This window comes from Falco peregrinus, chromosome 6 (genome assembly GCF_023634155.1).
Source record: "Falco peregrinus isolate bFalPer1 chromosome 6, bFalPer1.pri, whole genome shotgun sequence".
Classification (NCBI taxonomy): Eukaryota; Metazoa; Chordata; class Aves; order Falconiformes; family Falconidae; genus Falco; species Falco peregrinus.
This window is the reverse complement of record NC_073726.1, coordinates 17,722,603-17,741,668: the sequence shown is the minus strand read 5'-3', so window position 1 is coordinate 17,741,668 and position 19,066 is coordinate 17,722,603. Positions and strand designations below refer to the sequence as shown.

Genomic DNA, 19,066 nt, shown 5'->3' with positions numbered 1-19,066 from the left:
GGTGCGAGTTCATTGTGAGTGTGTTCTACACTAGTGGAGTATTGCTGCTGTGGAAGAATAAACTCAGTGAGATTCTAATAATGCAGCCTAAACCAGTGAGATATTTTTAAATCGGATACCTGGGCCATGTTAGAAATCCAAAGTTTAGATCCCTGGTCACCATTTGCACCCCAAACCTACCATCTGTTGCAGAGGTGCTGAAAGATCCCTAAGGGACTGCAGTGTTTCCAGGTGTGCTCTGAAACGCTTGCATATGACACGGCACCAAGGTGTAGGTGTGTCCTGAGAAAGCTCTGGGGAGCTGCTGTGGGAAAAGGGCTGAGGAGAAGGTGTATGTAGCTCTGCTCAGGTGCTTGGTGCTGTGAGTCATTGCCCACCTCAGGGACGATGCGAAGGGGTTTTTTTCCTTCCCTTGTGTGAGCGCTCTGGTATCATCGTAACTTGATTTTTTTTTTTTTTTCCTTCAGTGGTTTTCTTCATCCTTTTTGCTGAGATTCTTTGTTTCTTACCAAATAGTAAGTAGGTCAAGAATGAGGATTTCTTAGCGCTAAGGGAAGGAAGATTTCTTTTTCCTGTTCCTGCTCTGAAAAAGATTAAAAGTTTGACATCCACTACTGCGCACTTTGTCACATCACATTGTTACTTGTCTAAGATGCTGCTACACACGGAGCACGACCCCGACAGGGTCCTGCTGCTCCGGTAGCTGGGCAGTAGCTCATAGTTGCTGGCAGCAGGCAGTGTTAAGAGGTTGATCTTCATTCATCTGGCATGATTCTGTAGAGCTGGCTGGTTTGGTAAATGAAAAGCAAGCCTTTAATTCTCTTTTTTTTCAAGTGTGGGAAGTTTTGTGGGGAGTAAGAAAAGACCAGGAGAGCTTGAAGAACTACCTGGGGGGAAAAATGCTTTTGGGAACTGCTTTGTCTTGGAAGTGAGAGTTTTATCAGGTTTTATTTTGATACAACTGATGTCAATTTATCCAAGCTTAGATTGTGAAGCCACTTTTTTTTTTTTTTTTTTTTTTTTTTTTTTTTTTTTTGAAGAGGAGGTGTGTACAACAGGGAAAGAGTGTGTGCAGCACATAGACTTTGTTAGCATTTTGGCTGGTGTCAGTATGTTGATAAGCAAACGAGCAGTTGTGGAAAACTGTTATCTGTTATTTTGGTAAGAGATGTTGGGGAGGGATGCAAGTTTATTGGTGGGACAGAATTTTTTTCATTTTGAGCCTGAAGGGGAAGTGGTTCCAAAAGCACCATTGAGAGTGTCTTGATATACCAAGAGCAGCACTTGGAAATCAGCGTACTTTTTACTTAAGTGTGTGACAGGAGTTTGGCTCTTCCCAGGTATCCTGCTGTACTGTCAGTGCTCCTGCAAGAAAGGAGGGGGAGAGGAATATTGTTCTGACTATTGAGGTCTGGAACCCGACTCGGCTATCCAGCGACGTGTGGCGCGGTGGGGCGCTGCCCTGTCAGTGCAGACAAACTGGAGAGGGGAAAGAGTTTAAAGGCTGTGGCTTTTAATGTAGCGCTGACAAGCCTAAGGATTTAAATTTGTAGACAGCAGTCTGTTAATCTGTATAGGAGAGAGGAAGTCGGATTACTGTTCGTGGCTGAGGTAGGCTGGTGAGCAGGAAGCAGTGCTTCAGCTGGTGGCAGCAGAGCACAGGAAGAGACGAGCCAGAAGCTGCCCGATTTTATTTTACTGGATGAGTTACCAGCGCTGCCGGTAGTACCCAGGAGTGTGGTGCCAAGTGCTCCTAGTGCCACGCAGGCTGCAATCTCAGCCTTTCTTGGGCGAAGGTTTTTCAGCCCACCAGCATTTCCACAGCTCCCCAGAAAGCACGGCTGTTGCTACCACGGTGGGAAACGCAGCGTTTAAGCATATCGCTGTGAGGCCTGTGTGGAGAGGGCTGCGTAGGATGAGGAGCAGGAACCTGAGCAGCAGCAAGGCCTGCGTGGAGGCGGTGACCCTTCCCCGCCTACCCTTTAGCAACAGGCACCTTGGGGCCAGGGACCTCGGCTTGTCCCACATAGAGTCTCACCAAGGCAAAGTGGAAAATTTTGACGAGTCATGATCATCACTTTATTTTAGAAGTCGACAGGGTTTTGCCCTACATAGTTAAAAACTGAAGCTGCAAGAAGCTAAAAGTAGAAAAATACACTGTATGTAGATACAAAGGATTGTTAAGCTGGTTAACATTGCAAGTGTACCAATAGTTGTTCAAATTAACACGCACAATGTATTAACGTGCATTCAGTTCATCCTTTGAACTCCAGCTAAGCAGTAATTTCTGATGCAGAAAGCTTCCTATCCCTACTGGCAGGGGAGTCTGAAGAATAAAAATCTTTGCTGACTGCCCCCGGTTCTTGGGAAACTTGGTTTACCTGAAGCAAGCCCTACTCACAACAGAGCCTGGAGCAAAATGAAAGTATTAAGTTCTGCATTCAGAAGAGAGGAAGTCCTTTATGCGCAGGGCCTTTGATTTGAGGGTGCAAAATGAAATGTCTCTGATGTTCTGTTCCTCTGTGCTGTCAAAATAACCTGCAGAAGAAACATTCCGAAATTCCTGCCTCTGCTCAGGTTCATAGTGACTCTTGTTAGGGAAATACAGGGATTGAAGATTTCTTTTGTTTGCTTGAATTACATTTCCATGTTTTTCATCTCAGACCTGGAGTTGTGAGCAGTACCCCAGGAACCAGGTTGTGAAGACTATAGGGACCACCCCCCCCCCCCCCCATGCTACTCTTTCTTTTAAAAACCCCAATCATGTAACCTTTTTGAGTTCTATGAACTGATTTTCTCAAAGAACTTAAAAGCTATGTCAGAAGCAGCACTGCTGGTAGGAAGGAATCTCAGGCAACAGAATAGTAGTACTTCTTTTTTTGTTTTGGACCACTGAGACTTCAGCATTTGTCTACATTTTCATTCCAGCTTAAGAGACTACATATAGGGCATCAGTTCTCAACTTTAATGGGCTTCACTCTTGCCTTAAACCAGTTTTGTCTTCAAACTTTGAAGCTAAATTAATTTTAGCTTAAAATCAACTGTATTCTTTTCTAGAAAGCATAACTAGGTTTTGGCAGTTAAAGTACCGTATTGGTAATATAATAATTAGACAATGAGCCTCTAATTTGAAGTTCACTCAGACTGAAAATGTTCAAGCAACGAAGAGTTGAGTATAGCTGAGACAGGTTAGATATTAAAAAAAAAAAATAACTGTACCGTCCAGGTTTAAAAAGAGTATCAGCTAAATGCTACCAGTGTGAATTCAGTAATCCAGCTGGCAGATAATTACAATTTGTATGAATTCATCATATGCAGATGTTGACATCATGCTTTAAAATTCATTTAAGAAAGTTCTTTAAAGACACTGGTACAGTGCATTGCAATTGCAGAACAGTTATTTCCTGCAATATCTCACCTCATAGTGAGTTAAAGTGCCCATTTTCTGAACAGGAATAGGAATGTCACCTTGTCTTACCAGATTGTGATTGTAGCAGAATACACTGAATTTTCTTGTCTTGCCTGATTTTGTGCATTTATGTTGTTGGAAGGCTACACCCCGATTGAAAGAAAACATTCAAGAGCATGAAGGCTTCCAACTTCTTATCCACTCTTCCTACAGAAAATAAGCACCACCCTGTTACCCGTAGATACAAATAGCCTTAGGCTCTCTTTAAACTGTGCAAATTAAATATTCAGAAAGAGTCTCCATCAGCACAAATCTGCCTTCCGTTCTGCTCGATGCCAGTCTTCAGAGGTCAGAGTCGGTCTGTGAGGCCGACCTGTCTTTCACTTGGCAGGCAAGGACAGCATCATGAATACTGTGAAACAACAACTCTCTGGTTACAGTGTTATCAAAAAAAGTCAGTCTTGTCAGCTCATTCATTACAGGGCCTACAAAATAAAAACCAAACAAGCACATAAACTAAAGTACAATGATGGAAGACAACAGTATTTCAAGAAGATGACAACAACTTGCATTTAAAATAGCCAGGTGCATCACACACTACCTCTATTCCAAACAGGTAATTGTCTTATCCAGACGCACACAGAGGCCTGTTCTTGGCAGAAGATGCTACATTCCAAATATTACAAACTTGAATCATTGCAGGCTTTTCTCCTTATTACATTACAGCAATTTCAAAATGCAACGTTTAGGGTGGCATTGACAATTGGCCAGCTGGAATAAATGGGAGCTGGACCTAGTCCTCACAGACATCATTACGTCAGTGCTCTGCTTTCACCGAAGCGAAGGCTCTAATGCATATGGGCTTGTTTTTTCTCAAATCCAATTCTATGTGAAGTGCTGATACTACCGACGCACCCAGCAGCAGAAAATATGGGGCCAGAGGGAAAGAGATAAAACAGTCTCTCCCATAAAGCTCACCAAAAAAACCCAACAAACTAACTCACCACTACAGCTGGCAATACAGACACAGACACCAACTTCTTTGTATTCTTTTATAACCTGCAAGAGAGTTAAACTGAAGTGAAACGCAGGTACACTGTTGTACACACCGCAGTTCTGGAAGATGTAAGCCAATTACTGGGAAAGCTGCACCGTCCGCATTCCCCAGTACTCAGCTAAAACTTACAGAGCTACAAAACTGAAACCGTGATTAGGGGGCATGTATGTCTCATGCCGACAGGTTGCCTACTAGGTATCTCACAAGTATTCTACGGGCTTTTCTGGGGGAAAAAAACCCTACTTACCGACTTCAATGTTTTTGCTCCAACTGAATCCACAAAGTTCACTGGTGTGAAATCCAGGATTAAAGAGTGGATATTTGTTTTGGGCGCCACAAAATGTTCATGCTCATCAGGAGACGTGTCTTGTATGCTAGCATCTGGAGATGCAAATTTTCCATTTACAGGTAACTCATCATTTGCTATCTCATGTTTTATACTTGCTTCCATGTCGTTGGTCTGGGACAGAAGATAAATGACAGCCAATGCTTTTTCAGTGTTGACCCCCCTTCTCCCCGTACTCATCTGTTCTTTCAACCTTTAAAAGGCGTACAGCTCCTAACCATTACAGAAGCTGGCTTTACATGCATGCATACTTCCATATCTTACGTATATCAAGGTTTATTCTCTTATGCCCAGCCTTTCTATGGCTACAGGCAAGCAGCGTAAAGCTGTTACCTTAGGAGCGATTTACCCATTCCTTCAAACACTGACACCTGTTCCTTCCTTCCCTTGTCCCTGCTGATCCTGTCAAGGCCCGTATACTCAAAAGAAGCAACAGCAACTGGGCTCTTAAGTTAGGCAGTTGTGTGGTTTCCCATGGTAAAAAGCACACACCAGCCCCCCACCACAGGGCCAAATTTAAACACGCACAAAGGCACAAGCATGTTTCAGACAGCCCTTCTGCCTCAGCCACGCCAGGGTCAGCAGTGCGGATGGGACCCTTTTATTACAGGCACTGCTGCTCTGCATTAATTTTATTCTATTCTATTTCTGCATGATTATTTCAAGTGTGTGGGGAGGGGCAGAGGAAGGGTCCCTCCAGTTTCTGCCAACACCACTGCTGAGTCACTATGACACTGTGGAAAGGCTCTGCTCTGCTTTTTGCTACCTGAATGTAATCAAGGTTCAACACAATTATCCAACCCAGCCTTGAGCCCCTGATCCTTTTGCTGTTCCCTCAGTAGCCTGTCCACACTGCACAGCGCTTGCTCCCTAAGCCTTCCTACCTGAGTGGCACCCTGCACCTTGTATAAACAAGAACGGTAACACCAGAAAGCAGCATGTTAGCTGATAAAGCAGAGGTAAATATTTACCGAAGAATTCACTAGTTTCAATACAGCTTGCTTTCTGAGTTCATTTGCCGCCTTTATTTCCCTGGCATGCCTCTTCTGGGCTTTTCTCCTTGCGGCTAATATGGCACAAGGGTCCACTCCAGTCTGTCATCAAAAGAAAGCACGATCAGAGGAGATTCAGCTTGTTAGGATGACATTGCAGTATCAATTAGCACTGCATTAATCACTGTCATAAATTTAAAACGCAAGCCTGCACTGTTCAGTTTCCCTCGGTGGGGGAGAGAACAGTATAAAGTAAGAAGGAATAATCTTGGCAAGCACTGTGTTGACAAGATGAGGAAGAGATGCACCACATTGTTTTCTCGAGATCAGAGTGTGCCATGTTCCAACCGAACGCTGATTCGAGTGCAAAGAGCAAGGGGGAGAGAAGTGCACTGGGACATAAATCGCTAATACCTCTTGCTCTGTGAAGATCGGTACCACCCACCTGTTTTGTACAAGGCTCATCATGGGAGCTACAGAAAAATTTTCCAGAAGTTAGTAAGGGTGCAACTGCTACCGGGTCAGGCAGTTCTGCTGTTAGCTGGTTCTGTTATTGCCATTCCCACCCAGTCACCCACTGGTTAGACAGGAGGTGACGCATACTCTTGTATGCGGGTCATTTGTTGCTCCTGAGAGGCATAAATGGCCACAGTATTTCACGGTCCTACACTCCACTAAAGTTTGCCACCCAAGAAGGGTGCTTTTACTCCCAGACATTTTGTTTTCAGTTCGGCAACTAATTTCCTTTTGATTTAAAACAAAACAAAAAAAAGAAGCGTTTCACCAGTTTGCGCTCTGCAACCACCAGACCTTCCATTCACAAGGAGTTACTATTAAGATAAATCAACAAAGCGTATTCCCTCCCACCACATTGTTGCTTCCTAAGATGATCTGCAGTTTGCTGGAGATACCTCACGTTTTACTGTTCTCCAGGGGCCACAGGCCGAGAAACATTGTGCTAGGGGCGGCACTAAAGGAGCTGAAAGATGAGCATGTTTCAGAAGCCAGCTTGAATTTTCAAGACACAGACATCAAAGAATTTGCTTTACTTACCTTTTTCTTCAGCGCACTTGTATATGACTCACTATTGGCAAAATAAAGTGATGCATTAGCTTGAAATATTTTTATTCCAGGATGTTCTTTAACCTAAGAAAAAGAATATTGGATGTGCACAGTTAAGTATTGCCTGCACTAGAAGAAAAGCACCTCTGTGATTACAAGACACATGAACGTGCAGCAGCCCAACAGCCAGCCCTGCATGGCTGCCGGCATGTGTCAAATAAAGGGAGGCTGGCACTGTCGTGAGCAAAGGCAATCAGAAGATCAGAACCTCCCCCTTTCCCACTGTAATACTGCACACAATCAATGCCATGTAACATTTTTCCTTCTTTGTAACAACAAAATGTACAGCCATAAAAAGGAATTAAATATTTGTAGTTCTCTGATGCTGTTATCTGCAGTTGGTATTACCACGAGGAAATCAAGCAGATCTAGCCTCCCTTTTCGCCTCCCTTTCTACAGCATTAATGACTCATTTCTCTCTTTCTCTTTTTTCTTTCTTGTCTCCTCAGGCACAAAAAAAAGAGCCTTTCAAATCTTTGGTTTTAAACAGGCCCTCAGATAGGTCACAGTACTGTTTCTTTCCTCTATTTTAAATGAAGTAATCTCTAAATGGGTCGCACTCTGACATTTTACATGCTAATAACCTGGCTGGCAGCAGAGATCCAGCCTGCCATACGCTGTCAACCCCTTCTTTATGCAGGAGGAGGAAATGCTAACTACATTCAGTATAACAAAAACGGAGTCTCCTCTTCTTTGCATACAGCTAGAAACACACCCATACACTTCTGCTTTGTGTCATATTCAAACCAGAACTGGTGAGAGAAAGTTTTCAGATTACACCATCATCTTTTCACATAGTTTTTTACAGAATGGTTCTTCAGTAAAGGGGGATGTAGCCTTCACAGCAGCACCTCTGAGAACATGACAGAGAGTGCAGAAAATTGTAGCTGCTCTTTTTGAATAAATATAGCGTGCTTATGTCCATTATATTGACAAAATGTACTGCTTTCTTTTGGTTGAACAAAACGGCATTTATAAGAAGCTAAGTGCACGGCAAGCAACTGTGCCATTAGTTGTGTATATTTAATGGGTAAGGGATGGGTGGAGGCAGGGAGATGCTGTTTGAAAGAGTTTGTGCAATTTGGAAGAACATATCTGGATCCTGGGTTCCACGGATTTCATGCCATACCGCCACACAAGTAAAGAAGGTGGCCCGCTATGCACTAATGTACATAGCAGTCTTTAGCAGTGGTATTCCTATAAAACTTACTATTTTGTACAAGCTAGTAAAATGGAGCTAGTATAAAGGTCACTTTTGGTCACCTCCTGGTCAAACATACATGCAGTACAAAAAGCTAGCATTTTGAATAAAATACCTTTTAATACTAACACCAAATTTGTTTTCTTTCCCTTCAACACTAGTGAATGCTAGGTAGGCAGCACTGTATGTGCAGAATGATAGGGCTAAGCAGCAAATTGCCAGTCGTCTTTGCCCCGCTACATAAAACTCTTCAATACAGAAGAATAGACTCCTACCTCTTCATACTCTTCCACATCACAGTAGATGTCAGTGTCAGGAATCTGACCAAGGATTCTGTATTGAGGCCTAGAGAGAAACAGAAACAAATGTTTTAGTATTATCACTTATAAAGTGAGTGTTCAATACAGATTGAAACTTATTTTAAATGGTCATTCCGCAGTGCCTGTCTGGTACAATCTTATCTAAACATGGTCAAATGCAGTGGGCAGTTTATGGCAGGAACACAATAAAGGGGCCATCTGGTGACTAGACAAGTTTGCTTCTGTCAGTGCAAAAACAATTTATAAACTTAGCACAGTAATGTCATTTTCTGAAAAGCATGGGCCACAGCATACAAAGGTACAGGGCAAATTCTTTTGGCATGAACTGGTGTAACTCTGTTGGCTGTCCTGCAAGTATGGAAACTCGTACTGGCAGAAAACAAGCTGTAATTTCAAAGAGCCACTCTGCTCCCAGGACAACGCCTGAGCAGATGAATATTCCCAACTCACAAGCAGTGTAACAACAAAGTACATTACTGTTCTGTTTGCAAGAACAGAACCATATGGACATGGCAGAAAACTACTCTCATTTACGTAGAGCGGAAATCTCAGAAATTTGGTTTCATTCCAATGCAGACAGAAACCAAGACTTTTATAGACCTAAACGTCCCAGACCTTCAGCCTAGAAGCCTCACAAGACAGTCCTATCCACACTTGCAAGAAATCTTTTTGCTCTAGACCTGGAAAGCTTTACAGTAAAAGCTTTGTCACTTTGAATGGGAATAGAGGAGAAGTGAGAAAATTTAAGGGCAAGCACAATATTTCATGAATTAGAACTTATAAAATCCCTAAACATTTATCCAGTGATAACTTGACACAACTTCTGACTGACTGTGACAGCGCCCATAAAATGTAATAATTTACCAAAATTGACATCAAGCAGATTTGAAGTTCTAAACTCTAGGCATTAAAAAAAGTAAACACGAAGATTAACCAATGTAAGAATGTGAAAATCTCCTGGGTTTTTGTAAACTTGAAATTGCAAGTTCATGCCCTCTGGGAATTTTGTTCTCAGAAAAATAAAACGCAAACCCTGGATCAGAGCCACAGGGTTCTGTGTTCTCTGTTATGAGGCAGATTCTCTACTGTATGCAGCTGAAGAAGGTGGAAAAGTCTCTTGCTTATCTGCACCCCTTAAACAAACAAAACCACACAGAATATCAGCAAACACTAATTTTGATAAAGAAGAAATCTGACCTTTGTGTTCTGTAAATAACGGTTATCATTGCAAATGCTACTGCAGTAAGCAAACCATAGTCTAGTCCCAGGAACAGAGAAGCCAGAAAAGCTACCACCCAGATGGCCTAAAACAAAGAAAACGTCTGAATTATTATGTGTTCTTTCCTGTTAACAGCAAAAACAATAGCGTAATTCAACCTCAAAACCTATGTATCACTTCTGTTCAGGAACAGGCTATATATAATGTAATCCATCATGATAGCAGACTGTAATTGCTTTAACCTTTCAGAAGGGCATAAAAGCTCAAGGCACACTAACATAACATCTGACAAACTGTCACATATTAATTAATGCCTTAAGTCCTGTTCTCCAAGGAATTCTATGTTACCATCAGACTCCAAATACCTTAGGATAAAAAAAAAAAATTTCCAAGGCCTGCAAATAGCTCTCACTTACTTCTATCAGCCAGTTAATCCAGGAGAAAAATGACACCAAAATGTTCCCTCCAGTATACTCTTAGTTCTGGCCCACTCCAGCCCGGTTTTTGGTTTGTCTTAAAAGATGGCAAAGACCTTCAAGTAGTTTTGTTTGTTACTCTGTTTTTCAAATTCTCTTCGGACATTCCCACAGCCTTCAGTGCAGTTCCTATAGCAACACTGCAAGAGCTTTGCTTTTACTGCAACTGAACTACTTCGAACCTGAGTTAAATCTTGTTGAACAATGACAAAAACATTCTTATGTGTGCAACAGATCACTCTTCTAGGTCTACTTATGGCTCCATGTCTTATGTTCATCTGTATCCCAACATCAATTTCTAACTCCTTGATAAGTTTCTACTCTGTTTTGGAGGTTAGGAAGAAGAGGAGCAACAAATTTAATACAGTAACTTACACGCACCGAACTGTGCATTACTCACCAGCTCAATCTTACTGGTTCTCCAGAAGTGCGCAACATCTCCAAACTGTTTAAACATTCCTTTCAGGTTAACCATGACAATTGCAGCCAGTACTGTCTAAGAATATTACACAAATGCAATTTTCAGAAGCAAAATAAACCCATCCCAAATAAGAACTTCAATGCATCACAAATAACTGTGTTTCCGTGCTTTGTACAACTGATACAAGTCTGCTGAACAGATGTTCTACTTAAAACCAGCAACTTTTCAAGCAGTGGAGCTATACCTTTACTGTGGCTGCAGAAATGGCAAGCCAGAGTCAGTACGGTTTGATTTACTCTTTCCTGGCAAAAGAAATCACGTATTCCTGAGCAACGTGTTTCTTCAATTATAGCGCCTGAAGCAACCAGACTATAATCTCAAATTCAAATGTCTCTACAACATACTGCAACAATTCCTGTAAATCATATAGGTGTAATCCAAGGTACAACTCCTATGAAAAGAAACAGGAATTGCATATCATCCTATGCGTGTCACCAGAAACAAACTTTTTTTTTAAAGTCAGAATATTATTTATGAGCAATTGTATTGCACATTGCTTGGGTTTCTTTGCCCTTCCCTTCGGATTTTATTCCTCTCCCCTTCTCCTGCCTTTTCATTATTATTGTTATTATTATTGTTTTGTTGTTGTTACTATTATTATATTAATTATTGTTGTTTTGTTTTTTCTTCTATTAATATTATTATTACTATTATGTTTTTTTTCACTCCTATTTTATTTTATTTAAATTATTAAATTGCTCTTATCTCAATCCTTGGGTTTTACATTCCTTGCTGGTTCTCCTTCTCATCCCTGTGCGGGGTGTGAGGTGGGCGGAGAGTGAGTGAGCAGCTGTGTGGTGCTTAGTTCCTGGCTAGGGTCAAACCAAGACACTTGGCAGTTTTAGGTTTACAGGTCGGCTCAATGATCTTAAAGGTCTTTTCCAACCTACATGACTCCAAAGGGGAACTGTTTGAAGGTATCATTTTTATGTTCTAAAGACAGAGTCCAGAACATCCAATATTAAAAAACAACAACAACAAAAAGCATGCTAGATCCTTCAAAATATAGTTAATTGCTGGTCTAACAGCAAAAATGCATACAAAATATAAAGGTTTCTGGATCAAGGCCTAACTGTGTTGTTTACTAGTCATCCCACAATCACTATTTTAAGCAATACTCATTGCCTCTGCTCACTGACAATGCACTGCCTCACACGCAAAACTCCCTTACCTGTGGAAGCGGTTCAAAGAGGTATCCAATAGCCACAATTACCAACAGAACCATAACTGAAGAGAGAGCACCTGCAATCTGAGCAAAAGAAGGCAGAAATCATTTATAAATGCTCCCAAAGAGCAATATTATTGCTTAGCTAACCCCTCTTGTGCTTCCTACAGGGCTGGTTGTTCAAGTGATTTTGATCCTTCCCACTCAGTTCACCCATTTTGGCTTGTGCAGCTTTCTATTCTGGCCCAATGCGGATTTGAAACAGGGGAAACTAGTTATTCCTTCTGGTCTAGACATAGAAATCTGGCAATCTTGTGAAGCTTTGGACTTTAGCTTTGGAGCCCAAAAAAGCAAACTTTGTTTAGCTCAAAGTTTGGGTTTACATACCTGAGTTTTCCCACCAGTGCTTTCCTGAACAAGACTCCGAGACATGGAGCAAGTGACTGAAAAGCTTTGGAAAAATGACCCCACAGAGTTGCATATTCCCAAGGCGATAAGTTCCTATGTTAAACAATAGATCAAAACAGAAGGCAGTTACATCTAGCAACTATACAAAACTGGAGCTATCCACACATATTAATAACCACATCTTATTTACAGTAATTACTAGCAATCTTATTGTAGAGAATAAGAAACCTTATTGTAGGTTATACTTGTGGTTCTCATAAATGTGCAAGTTGATGCATGTTAAATCATCTGTTAAAGTATGTGAAGAAGTGCTGGATATATTTCCCATCCTTAAATGTTACAGTAATCAGTCAGACCGAAAACTAAAATGAATGACAGCATTGTTTGTTTTAAGGATTTCAACTTGGGTATAACTTGAATTATAACTTTGAATATATGTGGAAAATAGTTTCTCATACAAACACTGTTCTTTGCTTCTCACCCTAACTATCTGTTTAGTACTTATTAGAACCAAGAGCAGCCTTGGCTGTGTTTCCATGGCTGGTAATCCATTGCTGTACATGAAAAAAACAATGTGTGCTCACTGCTACATCAGAAAGATCCTACGGGAAAACTGTTACCATGAGTGAGATCAGAGCTCCATCTACCTCAGTACTGTGTTTCTGATGCTTAAGAATTTGCTTGTTATGAGGCCTCCACAGATTACTCTGCATCCTGCTAGTTGTAAATGAGGTGCTTTAAGTTATACGTTGTCACAGAATGGTTGGGGTTGGAAGGGACCTCTGGAGATCGTCTAGTCCAACCCCTGCTAAAGCAGGCTCTCCTATAGCAGGCTGTACAGAAGTTCTGGATGGATTTTTTTCTCTTTGCGTTTCTACAATCCTTTTTCTGATTCATTTAAACACTTCGCATATACTGAATCCTGTGATAAGGAGTTCGGTAGTTTAACATCCAGGTAAAGTAGCAGCTGACACCACCTGAGGAAAAGATCTAGATGCGTAACTCGGGTCAATGAAGTGATGATCACTTTAACTAATGGAAATAGAGCTGATTCCATTTGTGCAGCTACAGATTTGTTCTTTTCTCTCTTTGGGTAACAGAACAATGACATCAAGGCTGAGATTCATCTGACCAGGTATAAAAATCGGTAGGTAAAAGTCATTCAAACTCCATTTACTCTCAGAGGAAGACAGCCATTTCCAGAAGGGGGAACTGCTGACCGGTGCTGTCAGATGCTTGCTCTAAGAAATGCCTTATTGCATGTGAACTCTGTCTCCCTTAACACCACAATGACATCAGCCAATAATCCAACTGCAATACTGATTCTAAAATGCACAGGGAAGACAAGAGTAGGTGAGGATGACACACTGTTTTAGTTTTCGAGAGTCCTTACCACAGCCTTGATCACTCATATCATGATCAGAATGTTAACTATAGGCAGGACCAATTGCTGTCCCAGAAAATAACAAGCTGCGTATTTGCAATAGGTTGGAATAAAAAGAAACTATAACACATAACTGGAATGTCTAAACTTCAGATAATAGTTCTTTTGACACATAAGGCATTGTATTTACCGCATGACAACCCTATTATGCTTTGCTCTGTTACAGAAAGCAGTGAGAAAGTAGCTGCCCATCAGGACAGTCTGGCCCAACAATTAATATTCACGCATATGTCCAAGTCTAACAGAAGCAAGCTTCCCAAAATGAAGCTAAAAGGGAAACTGGAAACAGAAGAACTTAAAATAACTCCTGGCATTTAAATGTGTAGGCTATCAAAAACCTGACCTGACTCCACTACGAAAGAAAAACTCATTTTTGTCCAATATCCCATTCTACTTTAATGATGTAACAAAGGTGCTACTGAGAATTTTCAACAAAGCAACCCCAGTGCTTTTACCTGATTCCCATCAATGGTGTAACCATGTTTAAGGGCAAAGATCTTGGCCATTGAAACAGCCATTGAAAATCCAACTATTGCTATTGCTACTGCATCCACAAATATTGCTGGGATGAGCTGAATCTCAGGAACCGCCGGTGCACGTAACCTTGAAGGTGAAACAAATATTTACAAATTACTGTAATAAAAGCTACATGCCATATGGAAAAGGTATAGTTTTAATAAGAATATATCATCCCTACCCTTGAGGAATATTCCCAACAACATCCACTCTGTATGACTCACTCAGATTCATTCCAGCTGAAACTCCTGTGCCAATAATTACCTAAAAATCCACAAACACATTTGTAAACGTCAGCTAGAAAGAGATAAAGCCACTCGAAGAACTAGTAACAGTTAGCTGATTACGATTACATTTATTTGTCAATCAGTTTTCTAAGAGTTAGAGAATAAAGAAGCAGATAAAAAGGAGGAAGTATCACGATTTTCCCTCCATCATGTTCACCCCCACAGATTTTATAAAATTTTCTTGGGAACAGTGAAGTGGAACATGCCATAGTACGATCTGAATCACTTGAATGCCCTTTACCTCAGCCAAGCTCAGGCAGAATAGTGTATCAGGAAATTAAATGCAAGGACAAGCCAAAGACGTCTGCACTGCCATATTTTCACGTGCACAACCTGCATGCTATCTGTAACCAGAATTGGTGCAGCAGCAGTGAAAGGAACAGGTGTAAGATCACTTTGCTGTTGCCTTACTGTCAAATACCTATTACACCACTTCCATCATCTCTCAATACCGTCCCTTTCTTTGTTCCTTCTGTCTAGATTGTACTCATACCGTTATTCCCTTTCTTGGCTCTGATCTCAAACTAGGCTGTTTGAGAGCTCTAGTTATCCAAGAACTCATTTTTAAATCCGATCGCTTTTAAAGGTGAAAGTTTATCTAAGACGTGGGCTTTGTGTACATTAAGATAGTCTGCTTTATCCATGCAGTTTAGAGTAATCATTCAAAACAGAATCAATGCTGCAGTCAGTTATCAGTCTCAGAAACAGAGAAAGGAAGGCCAATTAGTAAGTCCTGCTGGTTCCTGCGCTTCTTTCTACCACCGCATTCTAAAAAGCACGCAAGCCCTGCAGAACCTCTGAAACAGGCACCCGTAAACACCTTGCTTCAGGAGGGGGTTCTGAGCTCCTGGACTCCATGTGGGAAATGCTGCTCAGGTGCATGTCTCACAGAGAATCATTCAGGTGCTGAAACTCCAGGATAAAGTGCGTTTTACAACAAATCTCTACCTACTCGTTACCATAGGGGACTATGGGGTTTTAATTCTTCTTTGGGACTTTATGCCTAAAACTTGGGCACATCAGTGCCTAACCTTATGAGTATTCAAAACTTCAAAAGGATGAAGTGTCAAATGAATTATGTTCAACAGAAGTTACTCTAAAGCTCAATAAGACTTGATAGAAAATGAGATAGTTTCTACTGCTTTAGAATACTTATATAATTGAGCCATAGAATTTCACAACTGGCTTACCACAATGATCTCCATAGGAATAGGAACTGGGAGCTTCTTCTTAAACCGGAGATTGATTTCCTTGCCAATCAACAATAGAACAATGCACGTTAATCCAACGACCAATGCAGCAATATTGGTTGTCATTATTTTTGAAAGCACCGCAGCTATGCTCTGTAACGCAATAAAAGTATCATAATTATTCCTGAGAAAATATAATTATGGAGATTTGCCACAAAAGAACAAATTATACACTGCTGTTCAGCTGTGTTTTTATTCTGCATTTATAACCACAGTGAATCAGTGCCTCACCAAAATTCCCATTGTTCCCACAAAACACAGAAATTCAGAGTATGTCTGTGAGGGAGATGCATTTGCAATCATTTACGATATCAGTCTTTCTCAAATGGGGCAAAAATTTGGAGAAAAAACTATCATGGGGGAAAAAGTCTAAACTAAACCACTTCTGTTATCTTCAACATTTTCACACATATTTCATACTGGCAGCTACCTGAAAGTAATAAATGCAAACCCCTTCTAATACCTTCAAATATTCTTTGGCAAGTCACATCTACTTAAAACTGCACAAACTATTGTAAAACGATAAGGCTGCTGATACAACCATTGAGGTTACCATAGCAATATGATTAAATAACCATGATCTTGCAACACTGCTGCACTGGCCATTATTCCAAATATCTTTTAGTTGAAAACACTATCAAAAGGGTGTCAGGAAAGAAAGCTTGCTGGGACACAGAAGTGCTAGAGGGTAAATGATTCCCCTAACAATTACTTCTCCTTCCACTGCATTTAAGAAAATAAAAATAAACAAATGACCTCTGGAGAGATCTTTGAAAGAAAATGTACATACCCTTCTGTAGACAGAAGGAAAATTACAGCAATTATCAGGATATTATACATTCAAGATGTCCTGGTAGTACAACTTGAATATATACCTTCCCTCCTATTTGTTTGGCAGTTAGTCCATCTGGTTTCTGGATTAGTGAACCAAACAGCAAATTTAGGAATTAATCATTAGTATAGCCTTGTTTCCAAAAGTTTTGTTATATTTGCATAAATACACAAGAAAGACTCCCACAAAGTATTTTCTATAGCCTTCACGTAGTCGAAATCCTGAAGCTTCGTTACAGCTGAGCCATCAATCTGCTCAAAAGCTTGGGTTTTCACAGATATCTGAGATCTTCCCTATTCTTCCACTCAGGAGTTCTTGTCTGTAAAATCAGAGCATTGATTTTGTGATAACAACTTGGGGCTTCCTAGACTGGCAGGCAAATCAGGTTCAGATGCATTTCAACTCTGCTTGTTCATAACAGCAAGAAAAGTAACGCTCATGTAAACTTAAAAGCTTTGGATGTAATTTTGATTACAAATGTCCCTTTAAACAAATAATTTGCTGCATAGGATCCATTACATTTTTTTCAGAGCACAACTGTAAATTTTAAATTTGAGTGAAGAAGAGGTTTTGGTTTTACTTAAGTCATAGTAGCCAAATCATAACTTTACACTGCATGGTTTTTCTTCTGTCCACTTGCATCACAATGTGTTAGACAGAAGGTGAGTGGAAGATCAGACTATGAGCTACATCAAATACCTGATACCTACATGCTCTGAACAATCAGTTTTAATGCTCAGGGTCTTTGATAAATGGCAGTTTTTTACACTGAGTGTTCTTATTTGACAAGAGTTTTTCCCACTGCTCTAATGAACAGGTACATTTATGATCACACAGCACTTTGTGTCCAACCATGCTATAAAACAGCTTTACAAACAGGAAATAAAGAATATTCCCATCAGGAATTGTGTGTGAAATTAAAGAAATACAGACTGGGCAAGGTTCTGAGAATAACATTTCCTAGCTTTGCAAGACATGAAGCATTTTAGCAGCATGTTTTCCTTGCTTCAATGAACATTATGGTGTTCATATTACAAAACTACACTTAGCAGAATCCTAAAACCTGCCCATCTCAGACTGTGTTGAACTACCAAGCTGCGCCTATGCTGCACTTTAAGATGTCTATATATTGCTATGGCACTTAGAGACCTCATACCCAGTTTTGAATACTAAAGCGTCATTCCACTTAATGCCAAAATAATAATTAAAAAACCAAACAAACAAAAGGAAAAATCCTAAGTACTAGATCCAGACAATGCAGAATTTGCATGTTTAGTAAATGTAGTTACTCACATATACAACTGAGAGGGGTCCACTGTACCGGTTAGTCTTAACGCCAAGGAGATACTTCAATTGAGAAGTAAAGACATGAACTGCTGCAGCAGTAGTAAATCCTCGCACCAGAGGCTCTGTTAGATAGATGGCTACAAATCCAAATCGAAGGAAACCTAAACACAACTAACAAAGAAGAGAATTATTAACCACGTGACTCCCACTGTAGCCTGAACATCAGCACTGTATAGCACACAGGCCACAGGCCACCTCTCTTTACTTCAATGCCCCAGCCGGATAAGGCAAACCTGAATTTGGCCTTTCTAAAGCCACAGTTCAGTAAGCAGCCATCAATGCACCAAATCTTCCATGTCACTGGCCGGTGCAGTGTGCAATATGGATAAACATACGCGTTTGTATGCATTCATAGACAGATTAGAGAACATCAGGTTGAGTTTTTCTGATGCAATAGGAAAAAATGAAAGGGGGAAGGTCCCATTTTTCCCACCCCTCCCCACTTCTGTTATGGGCTGCCACAAAGCAGTCTGGAGTCTACACAGTGCAGTGCTGAAGCACAAGTCTATTGACAGGGGATCCACCGTGACCCAGCACACCCTGCAAGTCTAGCAGCAGCATCTGAACTTGCCCTTACAGTTAACTGCAAGCACATACCTGGATAATTCCTGAAAGAAAAGCGAGAGTCACAGCCACCTGTACCCTCTTGGTATCCCTGGCATTGTAATATTCAAGGAAATCTGTATCATTAGTAGAATTATAGCCTATAGATATCATTTCATCAGGCACTTCTCTCACAGCAACGCCACCAACCATCATACTAATCACAGCAAAGGTGCCTGAAGTAAGAGGGAAAGGAAAATAATTTGTTAAAATCCTGGAGGTTTGTGGTTTTTTTTAAGAGTGGTTCTTATTGAGATGTGTGCAATTAAAATATAATATAATTTTCTACCTAAATATTTTATTTTTTCAGTCCCCAAATCTGCTCTAGTACTCAGCACCATTAAAGCTAGTTAGATGGTGAACATATACATCTACAGTAAGTAAACACCATAATTTTTTGCTATCTCAGTTTCTATTATGCAAATTAGAGATTCGTCCTGGCCACACAGGATGACTGCAGCAATGAAATTACAGTTCAGGAGTTCACAGCACACACTTCTAGATCTAATATGACAAAAAATGCTCTTCTATTCCTTTCTAAGTGGGATGGATAAATTAACAATAAAAAATACTACTACTGTTTGACACATC

General features: G+C 40.6%; 1 protein-coding gene across 3 annotated transcripts in view; it reads right to left on the bottom strand.

Moving 5' to 3' along the window:
* Positions 1–2,052: 2,052 nt before the first annotated feature.
* The window catches only part of SLC26A5 (solute carrier family 26 member 5), a 36,659-nt gene continuing 19,645 nt past the window's right edge, over positions 2,053–19,066 (bottom strand). For all 3 annotated transcript variants that reach the window (XM_055807232.1, XM_005243478.4, XM_027795453.2), the window contains 15 exons: positions 18,470–18,651; positions 17,819–17,983; positions 15,634–15,786; positions 14,338–14,420; positions 14,096–14,243; positions 12,176–12,289; positions 11,795–11,872; positions 10,543–10,638; positions 9,645–9,751; positions 8,403–8,472; positions 6,858–6,950; positions 5,784–5,906; positions 4,714–4,926; positions 4,414–4,468; positions 2,053–3,894 (listed from right to left, as the gene is read on the bottom strand). In XM_055807232.1, coding sequence (XP_055663207.1) covers positions 3,752–3,894; positions 4,414–4,468; positions 4,714–4,926; positions 5,784–5,906; positions 6,858–6,950; positions 8,403–8,472; positions 9,645–9,751; positions 10,543–10,638; positions 11,795–11,872; positions 12,176–12,289; positions 14,096–14,243; positions 14,338–14,420; positions 15,634–15,786; positions 17,819–17,983; positions 18,470–18,651 — 1,823 coding nt within the window. In that variant the 3' untranslated portion in view covers positions 2,053–3,751. The remainder of the gene's footprint in view (positions 3,895–4,413; positions 4,469–4,713; positions 4,927–5,783; positions 5,907–6,857; positions 6,951–8,402; positions 8,473–9,644; positions 9,752–10,542; positions 10,639–11,794; positions 11,873–12,175; positions 12,290–14,095; positions 14,244–14,337; positions 14,421–15,633; positions 15,787–17,818; positions 17,984–18,469; positions 18,652–19,066) is intronic.